The sequence below is a fragment of the Schistocerca cancellata genome, chromosome 8 (assembly GCF_023864275.1).
Source record: "Schistocerca cancellata isolate TAMUIC-IGC-003103 chromosome 8, iqSchCanc2.1, whole genome shotgun sequence".
NCBI classification, from domain to species: Eukaryota; Metazoa; Arthropoda; class Insecta; order Orthoptera; family Acrididae; genus Schistocerca; species Schistocerca cancellata.
The window spans coordinates 328,711,202-328,726,327 of NC_064633.1; the positions used below are offsets into that span (position 1 = coordinate 328,711,202).

Below are 15,126 nucleotides of genomic sequence, written 5' to 3' on the forward strand. Positions count from 1 at the left end.
TTTGTATATTTGATAAGTATCTTGCATCTGTGTATGATAGTCAATGGATTTAATACCCATGTGTGGTCAGTTGGTAGTTTTAGTTTCTTTTGGTCGTTATTAACTGAGTGTTCCATGTCAGCCTTTGGTCAGGTTGTAGTCCCAGGAATTTTAGTGTCTGAGGTACTTGAATTAGGAACGTCGTGGAGCGTGAGGTAAAAGTCCATAGAACAAAAAGATTTTCTCGCAATTGTTGCCAAGCTATTTCTAGGATTGCTGCAGAAATATTAGTGATTACACCAGTAGGTGAAAGTATAGAGGCGAAGTTGGACTGTTCACAAGGACAAATAGGAGGAAGGATGGATTGCAAAGAAGGTGGCGTCAGCTTGTTGAAGTAATGGAAAGGACTGGTTCAGGGACGTCGGTGATGTAAAGGAGATCAACAGAGGTGACAGGACAGATGTTAGAAGCTCACTTCCAGTTGGATAAACATGTGGGAGAGAGTACTCTGTACTGCACATAGGATGAACGATTAAATTAGGAAGGACGCAATTAGGTAGACTTAATTGACTCATAGGAACTGCATACCGTGTATTCTGAAAAAGACACGTTCATAGCCTTTTTAGATGTCTAGAGGCAGGCCAAGGAAGGGTCAGCACCACATGTAGGAGTTGATTATCAGCAGACGGAAGCCACACTTAGTGATGGAGAGAGGGAGGTGTTGTTCAAAACGTTTTCGGGTGTGTATCGAGAGGATGGATTCAAAGACCTTTATGAAAGACCGAAGTAAGGCTGACTTGTCAACTGGAAGAGGTTTTACTAGGAGGGTTATTGGATTTTAAATAGAGGCGAATTTTTGAGGAGTTGCATGGCTCATTGTCAGTGTAGAAACTGATATGGAGGATGATGTTGTAAAGACTTGTAAGCACTTCTAAGAAGGAGGTATGGCATTTTTAATGTGATGGTATATGGCCCAGTCATAATTGTTAGCAATATGAGTTTTTTTGTAGTAGTGGCTTGTTTGTTGTGTACTTTAACTGATCTTGATATGAAGTATAAATATTGGAAACTAGGAACACAGGGAACAACATATACGTCGAGGCGCTCTTGAATATATGCGCTCTTGGTGGGATCAAATTTGAGCTTCGCGGGAATCTGAGTGTGTCTTGGAGATAGTGAAAGGGTAGGCTTTGCTTAGGTTGTCCGCGAGAAGTGGATTGTTGTAGGGCAATGGGTAGTGTGGAGCAGCATTGTGGTCTGTGAATTGGAGTAAAGCTTTTTAACACTTGCTAAAGAAAGAGCGGGAGAGCCGACGGGACTGTCTAAGTACTTAATAAGTTCATGGGGAGGGAAGAATGGGGTTGTGTGTACTAGTAGGTTCAGTCGAGGTTTGCTGTAACAAGCAAGCAATGGTGAAGTTTAAGAGGATGGATTCTGATTTGGACACGGTTGTAATCTTTGATCAATTTCGCTGGAGTATTGAACGATTGGTCTAGGGCAGAAAGTAAGGCAGGGTCATGATGACAACGAACTAAGCAGAGGAATGACACGAAACAGGTAGTTTCAAGTAATTTTGTGTTGAGTCGACAAAGCGTGTCGTGTTACATCAGCACAAACTTTTAATGTACGAAAATATATTATCGCACGAATTCACTGCTGGTGAATTAGAGGAGGCTTCGGCAAGTGTGCGTATAAATACATCGGCTGGTTTCGATCTAATTTATCCAGAATTCCTGACAAGCACAAGCTCGAAAACTAATCAGTGGTTGTTACAGCTGCATAACATGATTTTGGTTAGTGGAACTCTGCCAGCAAAATTTAGAGCTGCAAAAGTAATAGCACCCAAAAAGCTGGCAAAGATGCAATGAAGCATCACATTACAGACCTATACCACTACTACTACAAACTAAGAAAGAATATTGACAACTTGAATCCAACCGTTAATTGACGAAGTAACTCCATTCCAACAAGTCAGTTTTCGAAAGAATAGCAGTTGCTTCTTATCAGTCAGATATTAAGATTAACATCCTTTATCGACGCAGGTCCCTGCCGCCGTTGCATAAGCAGCTGCAGCAGCAAGTCGTATACTCCTAGCTCACTCATTTGTTACATAGTTTAATTCTTAATTTCTTTGCGTGTTTTTGGTACTTGCATTTTTTAATTCATAAATTTCGGGCGTATTATAGTATTTGAGAGTTGTAGCATAGCGTTTTAGTACCTGAATAGTGTACAATCGCGTAGTCTCCTTCCGCCGCCGAGCAGTGTGTCAGCAGTGCGCAAGTAGCAGCATTACTGCATTTACCAGGCAATCTTGTATTTTAATAACCGTTTAAATTTTGTGTCGATTTGTTTGCGCTCTCTGTAGGTTAGTTCAGATGTTCTTTGCACAACAGTTTTTAGCATGGATAGGGACTGCAACTGCTGTGTTCGGATGCAGGCTGAGTTGGCATCCCTTCGCTCCCAGCTTCAGACAGTGTTGACTTCGGTCACACAGCTTGAGGCTGTTGCCAATGGGCATCACTGTGGGGGTCCGGATGGGGGTTTGTCGGGGACGGCCAGCTCGTCCCATGCATCCCCCGATCGGACTACGACTGTGGTTGCCCGGGATACTGCCTGCATTGAGGCTGATCCCTCACCTGTGGTAGAGTCGGAGATTGTCTCAATGTGTGGCAGGGGGCGAAAGACATTCCGGAGGGCTGAACGGGAGGCCTTTCCAGTTTGTCTGACGAACCGGTTTCAGGCTCTGTCTCAGGCTGATACCAATCTTCAGCCTGACGTGGCTGCTTGTCCTGTTCCAGAGGTTGCCCCTCAGTCTGCAAGATCCGGGCGGTCGCAGAGGGTGGGCTTACTGGTAGTTGGGAGCTCCAACGTCAGGCGCGTAATGGGGCCCCTTAGGGATATGGCAGCAAGAGAGGGGAAGAAAACCAATGTGCACTCCGTGTGCATACCGGGGGGAGTCATTCCAGATGTGGAAAGGGTCCTTCCAGATGCCATGAAGGGTACAGGGTGCACCCATCTGCAGGTGGTCGCTCATGTCGGCACCAATGATGTGTGTCGCTATGGATTGGAGGAAATCCTCTGTGGCTTCCGGCTGCTATCTGATTTGGTGAAGACTGCCAGTCTCGCTAGTGGGATGAAAGCAGAGCTCACCATCTGCAGCATCGTCGACAGGACTGACTGCGGACCTTTGGTACAGAGCCGAGTGGAGAGTCTGAATCAGAGGCTGAGACGGTTCTGCGACCGTGTGGGCTGCAGATTCCTCGACTTGCGCCATAGGGTGGTGGGGTTTCGGGTTCCGCTGGATAGGTCAGGAGTCCACTACACGCAACAAGCGGCTACACGGGTAGCAGGGGTTGTGTGGCGTGGGCTGGGCGGTTTTTTAGGTTAGATGGCCTTGGGCAAGTACAGGAAGGGCAACAGCCTCAACGGGTGCGGGGCAAAGTCAGGACATGCGGGGACCAAGCAGCAATCGGTATTGTAATTGTAAACTGTCGAAGCTGCGTTGGTAAAGTACCGGAACTTCAAGCGCTGATAGAAAGCACCGAAGCTGAAATCGTTATAGGTACAGAAAGCTGGCTGAAGCCAGAGATAAATTCTGCCGAAATTTTTACAAAGGTACAGACGGTGTTTAGAAAGGATAGATTGCATGCAACCGGTGGTGGAGTGTTCGTCGCTGTTAGTAGTAGTTTATCCTGTAGTGAAGTAGAAGTGGATAGTTCCTGTGAATTATTATGGGTGGAGGTTACACTTAACAAACGAGCTAGGTTAATAATTGGCTCATTTTACCGACGTCCCGACTCAGCAGCATTAGTGGCAGAACAACTGAGAGAAAATTTGGAATACATTTCACATAAATTTTCTCAGTATGTTATAGTCTTAGGTGGAGATTTCAATTTACCAGATATAGACTGGGACACTCAGATGTTTAGGACGGGTGGTATGGACAGAGCATCGAGTGACATTATACTGAGTGCACTATCCGAAAATTACCTCGAGCAATTAAACAGAGAACCGACTCGTGGAGATAACATCTTGGACCTACTGATAACAAACAGACCCGAACTTTTCGACTCTGTAAGTGCAGAACAGGGAATCAGTGATCATAAGGCCGTTGCAGCATCCCTGAATATGGAAGTTAATAGGAATATAAAAAAAGGGAGGAAGGTTTATCTGTTTAGCAAGAGTAATAGAAAGCAGATTTCAGACTACCTAACAGATCAAAACGAAAATTTCTATTCCGACACTGACAATGTTGAGTGTTTATGGAAAAAGTTCAGGGCAATCGTAAAATGCGTTTTAGACAGGTATGTGCCGAGTAAAACTGTGAGGGACGGGAAAAACCCACCGTGGTACAACAACAAAGTTAGGAAACTACTGCGAAAGCAAAGAAAGCTTCACTCAAAGTTTAAACGCAGCCCAAACCTCTCAGACAAACAGAAGCTAAACGATGTCAAAGTTAGCGTAAGGAGGGCTATGCGTGAAGCGTTCAGTGAATTCGAAAGTAAAATTCTATCTACCGACTTGACAGAAAATCCTAGGAAGTTCTGGTCTTACGTTAAGTCAGTAAGTGGCTCGAAACAGCATATCCAGACACTCCGGGATGATGAAGGCACTGAAACAGAGGATGACACGCGTAAAGCTGAAATACTAAACACCTTTTTCCAAAGCTGTTTCACAGAGGAAGACCGCACAGCAGTTCCTTCTCTAAATCCTCGCACAAACGAAAAAATGGCTGACATCGAAATAAGTGTCCAAGGAATAGAAAAGCAACTGGAATCACTCAACAGAGGAAAGTCCACTGGACCTGACGGGATACCAATTCGATTCTACACAGAGTACGCGAAAGAACTTGCCCCCCTTCTAACAGCCGTGTACCGCAAGTCTCTAGAGGAACAGGAGGTTCCAAATGATTGGAAAAGAGCACAGGTAGTCCCAGTCTTCAAGAAGGGTCGTCGAGCAGATGCGCAAAACTATAGACCTATATCTCTGACGTCGATCTGTTGTAGAATTTTAGAACATGTCTTTTGCTCGAGTATCATGTCGTTTTTGGAAACTCAGAATCTACTATGTAGGAATCAACATGGATTCCGGAAACAGCGATCGTGTGAAACCCAACTCGCTTTATTTGTTCATGAGACCCAGAAAATATTAGATACACGCTCCCAGGTAGATGCTATTTTTCTTGACTTCCGGAAGGCGTTCGATACAGTTCCGCACTGTCGCCTGATAAACAAAGTAAGAGCCTACGGAATATCAGACCAGCTGTGTGGCTGGATTGAAGAGTTTTTAGCAAACAGAACACAGCATGTTGTTATCAACGGAGAGACGTCTACAGACATTAAAGTAACCTCTGGCGTGCCACAGGGGAGTGTTATGGGACCATTGCTTTTCACAATATATATAAATGACCTAGTAGATAGTGTCGGAAGTTCCATGCGGCTTTTCGCGGATGATGCTGTAGTATACAGAGAAGTTGCAGCATTAGAAAATTGTAGCGAAATGCAGGAAGATCTGCAGCGGATAGGCACTTGGTGTAGGGAGTGGCAACTGACCCTTAACATAAACATAGACATAGACATAGAAAGAAGGATCCTTTATTCTATGATTATATGATAGCGGAACAAACACTGGTAGCAGTTACTTCTGTAAAATATCTGGGAGTATGCGTGCGGAAGGATTTGAAGTGGAATGATCATATAAAATTAATTGTTGGTAAGGCGGGTACCAGGTTGAGATTCATTGGGAGAGTCCTTAGAAAATGTAGTCCATCAACAAAGGAGGTGGCTTACAAAACACTCGTTCGACCTGTACTTGATTATTGCTCATCAGTGTGGGAACCGTACCAGATCGGGTTGACGGAGGAGATAGAGAAGATCCAAAGAAGAGCATTGCGCTTCGTCACAGGGTTATTTGGTAACCGTGATAGCGTTACGGAGATGTTTAACAAACTCAAGTGGCAGACTCTGCAAGAGAGGCGCTCTGCATCGCGGTGTAGCTTCCTCGCCAGGTTTCGTGAGGGTGCATTTCTGGATGAGGTATCGAATATATTGCTTCCCCCTACTTATACCTCCCGAGGAGATCACGAATGTAAAATTAGAGTGATTAGAGCGCGCACGGAGGCTTTCAGACAGTCGTTCTTCCCGCGAACCACATGCGACTGGAACAGGAAAGGGAGGTAATTACAGTGGCACGTAAAGTGCCCTCCGCCACACACCGTTGGGTGGCTTACGGAGTATAAATGTAGATGTAGATGTAGATGTAGGTTAACAACATAAACTAAACACTGTAGCAGCATTCGTTGATCTTAAGAACGCATTTGATACCGAATGCCAACACGGTCTGCAACTTTAATTTACAGAAATCATACCATTCGAAATCCTAGTTGACCTAATGGACAGCATGATTAGTAACAGGTGATTCCAAGTATTTCTCGGGGAAGAGGATTGTAGATGGCGAAGGCTGAATGGTGGGCTACGGCAGGGCTCCATGCTGTCACCAACCCTTTTTAATCTTTATACCAGTGATATGCCCAACGCAAATGTTAGAAAGACCTAACTTGCTGACGGCCTAGCAGTAGCTTATCAGGCAAAGGAAAAATGTGAAGGAGCTTTGAACACTGATTAACAAGTAATCGGTTATTAATGGAACAATTGGAGTTACAAAAGATTCCATCTAAAACAAAGGTAAATGCTTACAATCTTAATAATCGTGGGGCGAGATTAAATGTCTTCTTTGAAAATGTTCTTGTGGAAATAATCCATACCCAGAATACTTGAGGGTCATTTTGAACTGGTCCCTTACTTTTAAGAACCACTTACAAAATATAGTAAAAAAAGTTAACAACAGAGCTAATATTATTAGAAAACTAGCTAGGTCAGGATTGTGTGCAAATGCAAATCCTCTTTGTACTGCTGCATTAGCTATAGTTTACTTTACGGCAGAATACTGTGCTCTGATACAGAACAACAGTGAATATGCATGCAATGTTGGTGTTAAACTAAATTGGCTAAATGGTTCAAATGGCTCTGAGCACTATGGGACTTAACATCTTACGTCATCAGTCCCCTAGAACTTAGAACTACTTAAACCTAACTAACCTAAGGACATCACACACACCCATGCCCGAGGCAGGATTCGAACCTGCGACCGTAGCAGTCCCGCGGTTCCGGACTGCAGCGTCTAGAACCGCATGGCCACCGCGGCCGGCTAAACTAAATCAAGCAATGAGAATAATTAGTGGCACTACTAAATCAACACTACTTCCATAGCTTCAAGTATTATTTAATAATGCACCACCATCAATTTAATGGGAAGCATCAGCTGTAAGAGAGTACCAAAGGTGTACTTCTTCATCAAAAATCGGTTCTGTTCAATCAGCTATAGAAAACACTTTTCAGCAGACTCAAAGCCAAGAAACCACCCTGGCCTAGGAGAGATGCACGTCTTTTATATGGCGTGTGCCAAAAAAGGAAATCGGATTGGGAGAAGTTCTTCCGGCAAATTCTGATACTCTTAAGCGCGTAAATGGATTTGGTCTTCCCAGGAAACTGTGGACAACTCTGAATCGATTACGTTAAATACATAGAAGGTTTGATGCTTGTTTGTACAGACGGGGATTCAAAGATAAGCCGACGTGTGAGTATGGGGTTGGTGTACAAACTGCGCGGCATCTGATTGAAGAGTCTCTACTACGTAAATTTCCTGATGGACTCAATGAAGTGCATTGGGTGACATCGAGATATGTGGACTTGTTAAGAGATGTAGATATTCAGCTATAAAATTTTGGTTTGTTTATATTGTGTATTGCTTTATGTATATATAACCATTAATATGTAAATACATTGTATAAGAACGTAAAATGATCATGCAAGTCCTACGATCAGTAATCGGTATAAATAAAATTGTGAATGATTTTGTTCAAAACGTATATCTGCGATCTCCGTGAGTTCTTATACATACATACGTAAAAACACGCCTGTTTTAGAATGCAACGTTGCGTCAAAATTTCAAAACAACTGGGTCAAGAACTTCCGGATATCGGAGATACACGATTTTGAACGAATGAATATTTACATTTTGATTTATAGCGATTATTGTTCGTATGCCTTGCGTGGTCATTTTACTTTTTGTATCAACGTTCCCCTTTTATTAAATTTATAAAAAATTGTATATTACGTAGATTTAAAAATAGGTATATGAAACATAAGTGTATTCCAAAGCAACGTTGTGTCTAAATTTCAAAGAATTCGATCAAAAACTTTCAGATATTTACGATTAGGAACATCTGCATTTTCTATATAAATAGTACAGACTTAGATGTTCGTTTCTTCAACATCTCCCAATGTTCTTCATGGATTTCTTTGAAATTCTGACACAACGTAGCATCCGAAAACTCAAATGTTTTTACATAGCTACTAGAACGCCATTTGTTATGTATGTAGTAAAAGGCAAAACGTTATAAAAATGTAAATAATGCTTGGTTCAAAATAGTTAATCTCCGAAAGTTCTTGAGCGATTGCTTTTAAATTTTGTCACAACGTTAAAATCTGACTTGGGGGTGTTTTTAGGTACCTAAGCCTTTAACATATGTATATTTTAATGCATATAATATATAACTACAGATATGTAATATATGAAATACTTAAGATACGAAATCTCAAAATGTGCCTTTCCGTTTTGCTTCAGATTTTTACACATTACGGTAATAAACGTTTAGAGACATACAGACTATATACTTTTTAATATATAAAAGTATATAAAATATACAATAGTGAGTCCTTAGCAGACAGGGAGGTTGGTTTATGATTAGGAGACTACTGCAGGATGTGAATGGGCAATAATAATAAACAAGGCTGAAGAGCAGAGAGAGAGAGGAAGAGGAGATGGACAGAGGGTGGAAGGAAACGGACATAGAAAACGGGAACCAGGATGGGGACAGATTCAAAATGGTTCAAATGGCTCTGAGCACTATGGGACTCAACTGCTGTGGTCATAAGTCCCCTAGAACTTAGAACTACTTAAACCTAACTAACCTAAGGACGGCACACAACACCCAGCCATCACGAGGCAGAGAAAATCCCTGACCCCGCCGGGAATCGAACCCGGGAACCCGGGCGTGGGAAGCGAGAACGCTACCGCACGACCACGAGATGCGGGCGATGATGGGGACAGAGATAGCAAGCAGGAGCAGATGGAGAGAGGTAGTAGGAGAAGAGGGATGGAGAAATGGGGGAGGAGGTAATGGTGGACAGACAGGTAGACAGAGGGGGCAGGAGAATATGGATGTAGAGAGGGGGAAGTGGTGGTGGACAGAGAGATGGGGGAAGGAGAAGGAGATGGACAAAGAGAGGAGGAGGGGGAGGCAGACAGAGACAGGGGAGAGAAGGAGTTTAGAACGTATACCCAGTTTCCATAGATATTAGGAACATGAGCTTTTTCTTTTCGTCTCTTCCATTTAAAACAAACAAAGCGTGGTCTCGTACAGCTAAGAACATTTGAAAATGTAGGTTAGAAAATTAAAGAGCTTCTAGACAGAAGCAACTGGTCATATATTGAACGTCATGGGATTCACGACAGTTATATGACACTGCTGACGGCCAGATGCTGTGAGCTACACATTCACAGCGGTGACAGTAACGCTCAGTCTTCAGTCTCTATTTCAATTTAGTGTGATTGCGTTGTTGTCACAAACCCTCAGACTCGGAAAATTCCCCGTCTCCTTCAGTAACAGCTGTGCGGTCACGTGGTCGGCTGCCAGGATGTGACGTGTGTGTGTGCAGACGGCGGTGATGCGCGGCACGCTGCTGGCGCTGGAGGCGATGGGCCGGGACCGCGGCGGCCGCGGCGGCGCCGTGCTCAACGTGGCCTCCATCCTGGGGCTGTCCGCCATCGCCGGCGCGCCCGCCTACGTCACCAGCAAGCACGCCGTCGTCGGCCTCGTGCGCTCGTTCGGGGTGAGTCCCGCCCACACTCCACACCAGCACCAGCTGATGACGCGGTTCTCGCTGGGGGGGAAACAACAGTCAGAACTATTGCTGACAGAAAATCTCCACATTAGTCTACCCTCCAATAATCGCTTCATTGTTGCAGAACCACTGCATCCTACAGTCATTTGAACGTGCTTACTGTATTCGAGCCTTGGTACCCCTCTACAATTTTTATCCCCCACACTTCTCTCTATTAATAAGCTCACTGTGCCTTGGTACACAGGGAAGTGTCCTATCAACTTACCCCTTTGCCTAGTCAGCCACTGCCGTCAGCTTCTTTTTTCCCAATTCTATTCACTACCTCTTTCTTAATTACCTGAAAACTCGCCCCCGTAGCCGAGATCGCTAGCGTACGCCCGTGCGATGGTGCTCGACTGAGAGGTACGGCACACACTGGGCCAAGTAGCTTCAAAACCAGGACATAGTACAAAAGTGAACATAAAATACCACAAAACTGAGTTTCTTGTAGGTGCTTTGGGTCGCTTTTTAGGAATCTGATGTGGGAATTACAAAATTCAAAATGGCTCATACATTTTGGCAGGTCAATAATCATAAATCTGGCGCATTCGAGCAAAATTTCTTGTAGAAAGTATTTTGAGGTCGCTGATAACGATTTATAAGTCGAATTTGCTGTATTGAAATGTTTTACTCGGTATTTTACATTTTTCAAGCGAAATTATAGTCACATTTGTCGCTTGTGTCACTACTGCTTTCAGGACGATCGCTTTCGGATTGTCTGCTGGGAGATTGTTTAAAAAGTAGATCTTTTACCTCAGGCAACATCTGTTTAACTTCAACTGTCATTTTCCGGACTCTCGAAATGAATGGATCCAAAGATGCCAAAAGCCGATGAAATACGATGTGTATCGGTTTCTCACGGGAATACTTCGGTATCCTTAGTTCGAGCTAACTGCGCATCTTCAGACAGACGACCAATCGACAACGGAGTAGCTTCGATTGTGTCATATCCGCGGATCAAAACTGTGCCCAGATGTCGGCATCGGACATTATTGCAGAATATTGTGAGTCCGGTGAAGCTGCCACCAGACTTTGGAGAATTCTAGGTACAAAATATGAACTGATTTGCAGCATTTCGCGAAACATAAAACAATGTTAGTACGGTGCATTTTAATCACGTAAAAAAATCATTACCCAATTTACCAAAAAAAATTATGACCACAATTCCAAATAGCTCCTCAAAAATTATACAGAAACCCCTAATGACGTTTTCTGTGCAGATAATAGTGTATGAGATAATTGAATAATGAGAGACGCAGTTTAACTTGTGACATTCCCGCAGGATAGAAACATGACCGTCGAATAAAAAGTGCAAATACGTGCACACAAATACATTTGAACTCGTTAACTATACTATTAAGCCACTAGGACAGCCATTTACAAAAGTGGTGGCACGCAGAGGAAGTTTTGTAGCCAACGATTTCGGAAAATATCGGCAGCCGTTTAGTTTTAAATCGCATTACATCGGTTAAAATGTCATACACATACCTTTTGGAGTGGCACCCATCTTATTTCATCCTGATAACTAGGCACGATCGCTGTCACATATTAAACAGGCCTTACAAACAATAAAATGAAAAATTGGTGTTGGCTGATTCACTGTTCACCGTCAGATGTCACGCCATGCATCATATCGATGTGAGGCCGGAACGACGCCGCAGCAATGGAGGAATATGCGCCATTGCAATCTGCACAGAATTTCGCGGGACTTTTACCTCAGGCAACATCTGTTTAACTTCAGCTGTCATTTTCTGGACTCTCGACATGAATGGATCCAAAGATGCCAAAAGCCGATGAAATACGATGTGTATCGGTTTCTCACGGGAATACTTCGGTATCCTTAGTTCGAGCTAAGCGGGCATATCATTTTCTTTATAAATTCTGTCCAGACTTTGAAGCGAGTTGGCGCACTCTGCACCGCTCCGAACCCTGGTGATGAATAACATTTTTCACTGCCGGTATTTGGCCTACAAGTGCAGGAGACATGCTGACGCAAGCTTCCTGATGATCACTATTTGCGCCAGCGTGCAGGATTTAATTCAAGCCTCGCCGCTTTGTCTCACGAACTGGGGGATGTGACAGTATTAATGACGATGCACCCGTCGGGTGAGGACGTCCTAAGCTTGTCGGTCGTCTTGGTGCTGTTCGAGAGGAATACGCTACGTGTCGGCGCTGGACTTCAGTCCCTCCCTTCCCTCATCAGCATCACACGACACAAATATAACACAATTGTGTACATGCATTCCATTGCACTCAACTACTCTCCACGAATGTACATACGACACACCTCTCACATATCCGCAAGGAAAGCGGCAGATATGCGCGGCGACACTTTAATTTCCATGAATAACTCAGCAGACTTACAGCATCCTCTCTACCACATTTCAGAAGCTTTTATTCTCTACTTATGTAGTACCCTGTACCCTGTCTGTGTCCATCTATAGGATAAAAACATTCGCAAGCTCTTCCATTGCCACCACCAGCATCTGTAACAAACTACCCTGAAATCTGAGCACGGATAAATGGCCTGTTGCTCTTATGGAAAAGTGAAACACTATCTTCTGTCACCCTCATGACATTTTCTCTAAAACTGACGAATATGGCCAGTTTTCCCTCTCTAAAGCAGTGAAGGAAATGCTCCTATTTTCTACCATTTACGAATCGTTCTCTTTTCATATCTCAGTCATTCGCGGCGCTTTCTTTCCCCCTCTCTCCATAACTTGTTTCTTTATCATTTCTCCTCTCTGTCCGTCTTCCATCCTTCCACTCATGCCCATTGCTTCTAGCCGTCACTCTTTAGATCTACCTTCATGAAACTTGTTTGCATTGTTGCACTTCTAATGAACGATTGAAAATCGTGTATATTTTTTCCCTTTTGCGCTATAGAAATTACTAAGTGTTTTACGAAGTTCAAAATTAGATACAACTTATAAAATATTTATCGTAATGAATGTGATGTAAAATATGTTAAATGCCTGGCTGGATGTAAGAGATGGTCTGATAGTCCTAATCTTGCCGGTTAAAATCGTTTCCCTTCTGTTCTACTCGCAAACAGAGCGAGGGGAAAACGTCTGTACATATGCCTCTGTACAAGCCTAAATTTCTGTTATCTTATCTTCGTAGTCCTTCCGCGAAATGTAGGTCGTTCTGCGGTCAGCTTCAAATGCTGGTTCTGTAAATATTCTCAATATCGTCACTCGATAACAACGACACCGTCCCTACAGGGATTCCCATTTCAGTTCTCGAAGCATCTCCGTAACACTTGCGTGCTGTTCGGAACTACTGGTAATAAATCTAGCAACCCGTCTCTGAATTGCTTCGATGTCTTCCTTTAATCTGACCTGTTGGTATCCCAAACACTCCAGCAGTACTCAAGAACGGGTCGCACTATAGTCGAGACGGTGTAAGGTGATCCCTGACAGCTCGCAACGCTGTTGCGAGCTTTCAACTGCGAAGCTTTAACGGCTGCGGGCAAAAACAGTAACCGTCTGAAAGGTTATCAGCCCCAGAGGCGTTGCCATAGAGAAGTTAACAACATCGCCATACGTTATTGGTTGAGATCGGCTCGCCCAAAGCCCTGCTCACTGCAACTGTCAGAGATCAATTTAACGCCGACGCATCTATAGCCTTCTACACGAGCTCTCCTTTACAGATGAACCACACATTCCTAAAACTCTCCGAATAAACTGAAATCGCCATTCGCCTTTCCACTAAATTCCTTACATACTCTTTCCATTTCATGTCACTTTGCAAAGTTACGTCTAGATATTTAACCGACTTGCCTGTGTCAAGCTGCACGCTACGAATGCAGTATTCGAACATTACGGGATTGATTTTTCTCCTCATGTACATTATCTTACATTTTTCTACATTTAGAGATAGCTCTCATTTATCACATCAACTAGAAATTTTGTCTAAGTCATCTTGCGTACTCCTGAAGAAACGACGAGACCTTTCCGTATACCTCACCGTCACCGGCAAACACGTGCAGTTGCAGCTCACCCTGTCGGCCAGTTCATTTATGCATATAGAGTGTAAGAGCCGTCTCCTTGGGGCACTTCCTGACGATACCCTTGTCCCTGATGAACACTCGCCGTCGAAAACAACGTACCGGATCCTACTACTTAAGAAGTCTTCACGCTATTCGCATATCTGGGAAGCTGTTATCGAGGACAATGGAATCTGCCTGTTGTCCTTCATATATAATTCGCGGGATATCATCTAAGACTACTCTGGAAAGAAATAATTTCAGTAAAAGCTTCGTGAGACACACACACACACACACACACACACACACACATATATATATATATATATATATATATATATATATATAACGTCCACATGTTCACCATCTACTGCATACATTCATTGTGATTTCCTGCACAGCCCAACTCAACTAGAGGGATATGGGAAATTAAGGTACAAAGCACTCTACAAATTCGAAAAAGATGTTGTACAGAGGCATATAATACACTATGTGATTAAAAGTATCCGGACACTCCCTAAAACATACATTTTTCATATTAGGTGCTTTGTGCTGCCACCTACTGCCAGGTACTCCATAACAGCGACCTCAGTAGTCATTAGACATCGTGAGATAGTAGAATTGGACCCTCCACGCAACTCACGGACATGGAACGTGGTCAGGTGACTGGGTGACACTTGTGTCATACGTCTGTACACGAGATTTCCACACTCCTAAACATCCCTAGGTCCACTGTTTCCGATGTGATAGTGAAGTGGAAACGTGAAGAGACACGTACGGCACAAAAGCGTACAGGCCGACCTCGTCTGTTGACTGACAGAGACGGCCAACAGTTGAAGAGGGTCCTAATGTGTAATAGACACACATCTATCCATCATCACACAGGAACTCCAAACTGCATCAGGATACACTGCAAGTACTATGACAGTTAGGCGGGAGGTGAGAAAACTTGGATTTCATGGTCGAGTGGCTGCTCATAAGCCACACATCACGCCAATAAATGCCAAACGACGCCTCTCTTGGTGTAGGGAGCGTAAATATTGGACGACTGAACAGTGGAAAACGTTGTGTGGAGTGATGGACTACAGTAGACAATGTGGCGATCCGATTTCAGGGTGTGGGTATGGCGAATGCCCGGTGTACGTCATCTGCCAG

At 43.7% G+C, this 15,126-nt stretch overlaps 2 protein-coding genes across 3 annotated transcripts in view; one reads left to right on the forward strand and one right to left on the reverse strand.

Annotated features, from left to right (window-relative positions):
- Positions 1 to 15,126, reverse strand: part of LOC126095545 (uncharacterized) — a 471,749-nt gene that overhangs the window by 375,703 nt on the left and 80,920 nt on the right. The window lies entirely within an intron of this gene.
- Positions 1 to 15,126, forward strand: part of LOC126094843 (15-hydroxyprostaglandin dehydrogenase [NAD(+)]-like) — a 152,539-nt gene that overhangs the window by 102,224 nt on the left and 35,189 nt on the right. For both annotated transcript variants that reach the window (XM_049909447.1, XM_049909446.1), the window contains exon 4: positions 9,759 to 9,932. In XM_049909447.1, the coding sequence (XP_049765404.1) occupies positions 9,759 to 9,932 (174 nt within the window). The remainder of the gene's footprint in view (positions 1 to 9,758; positions 9,933 to 15,126) is intronic.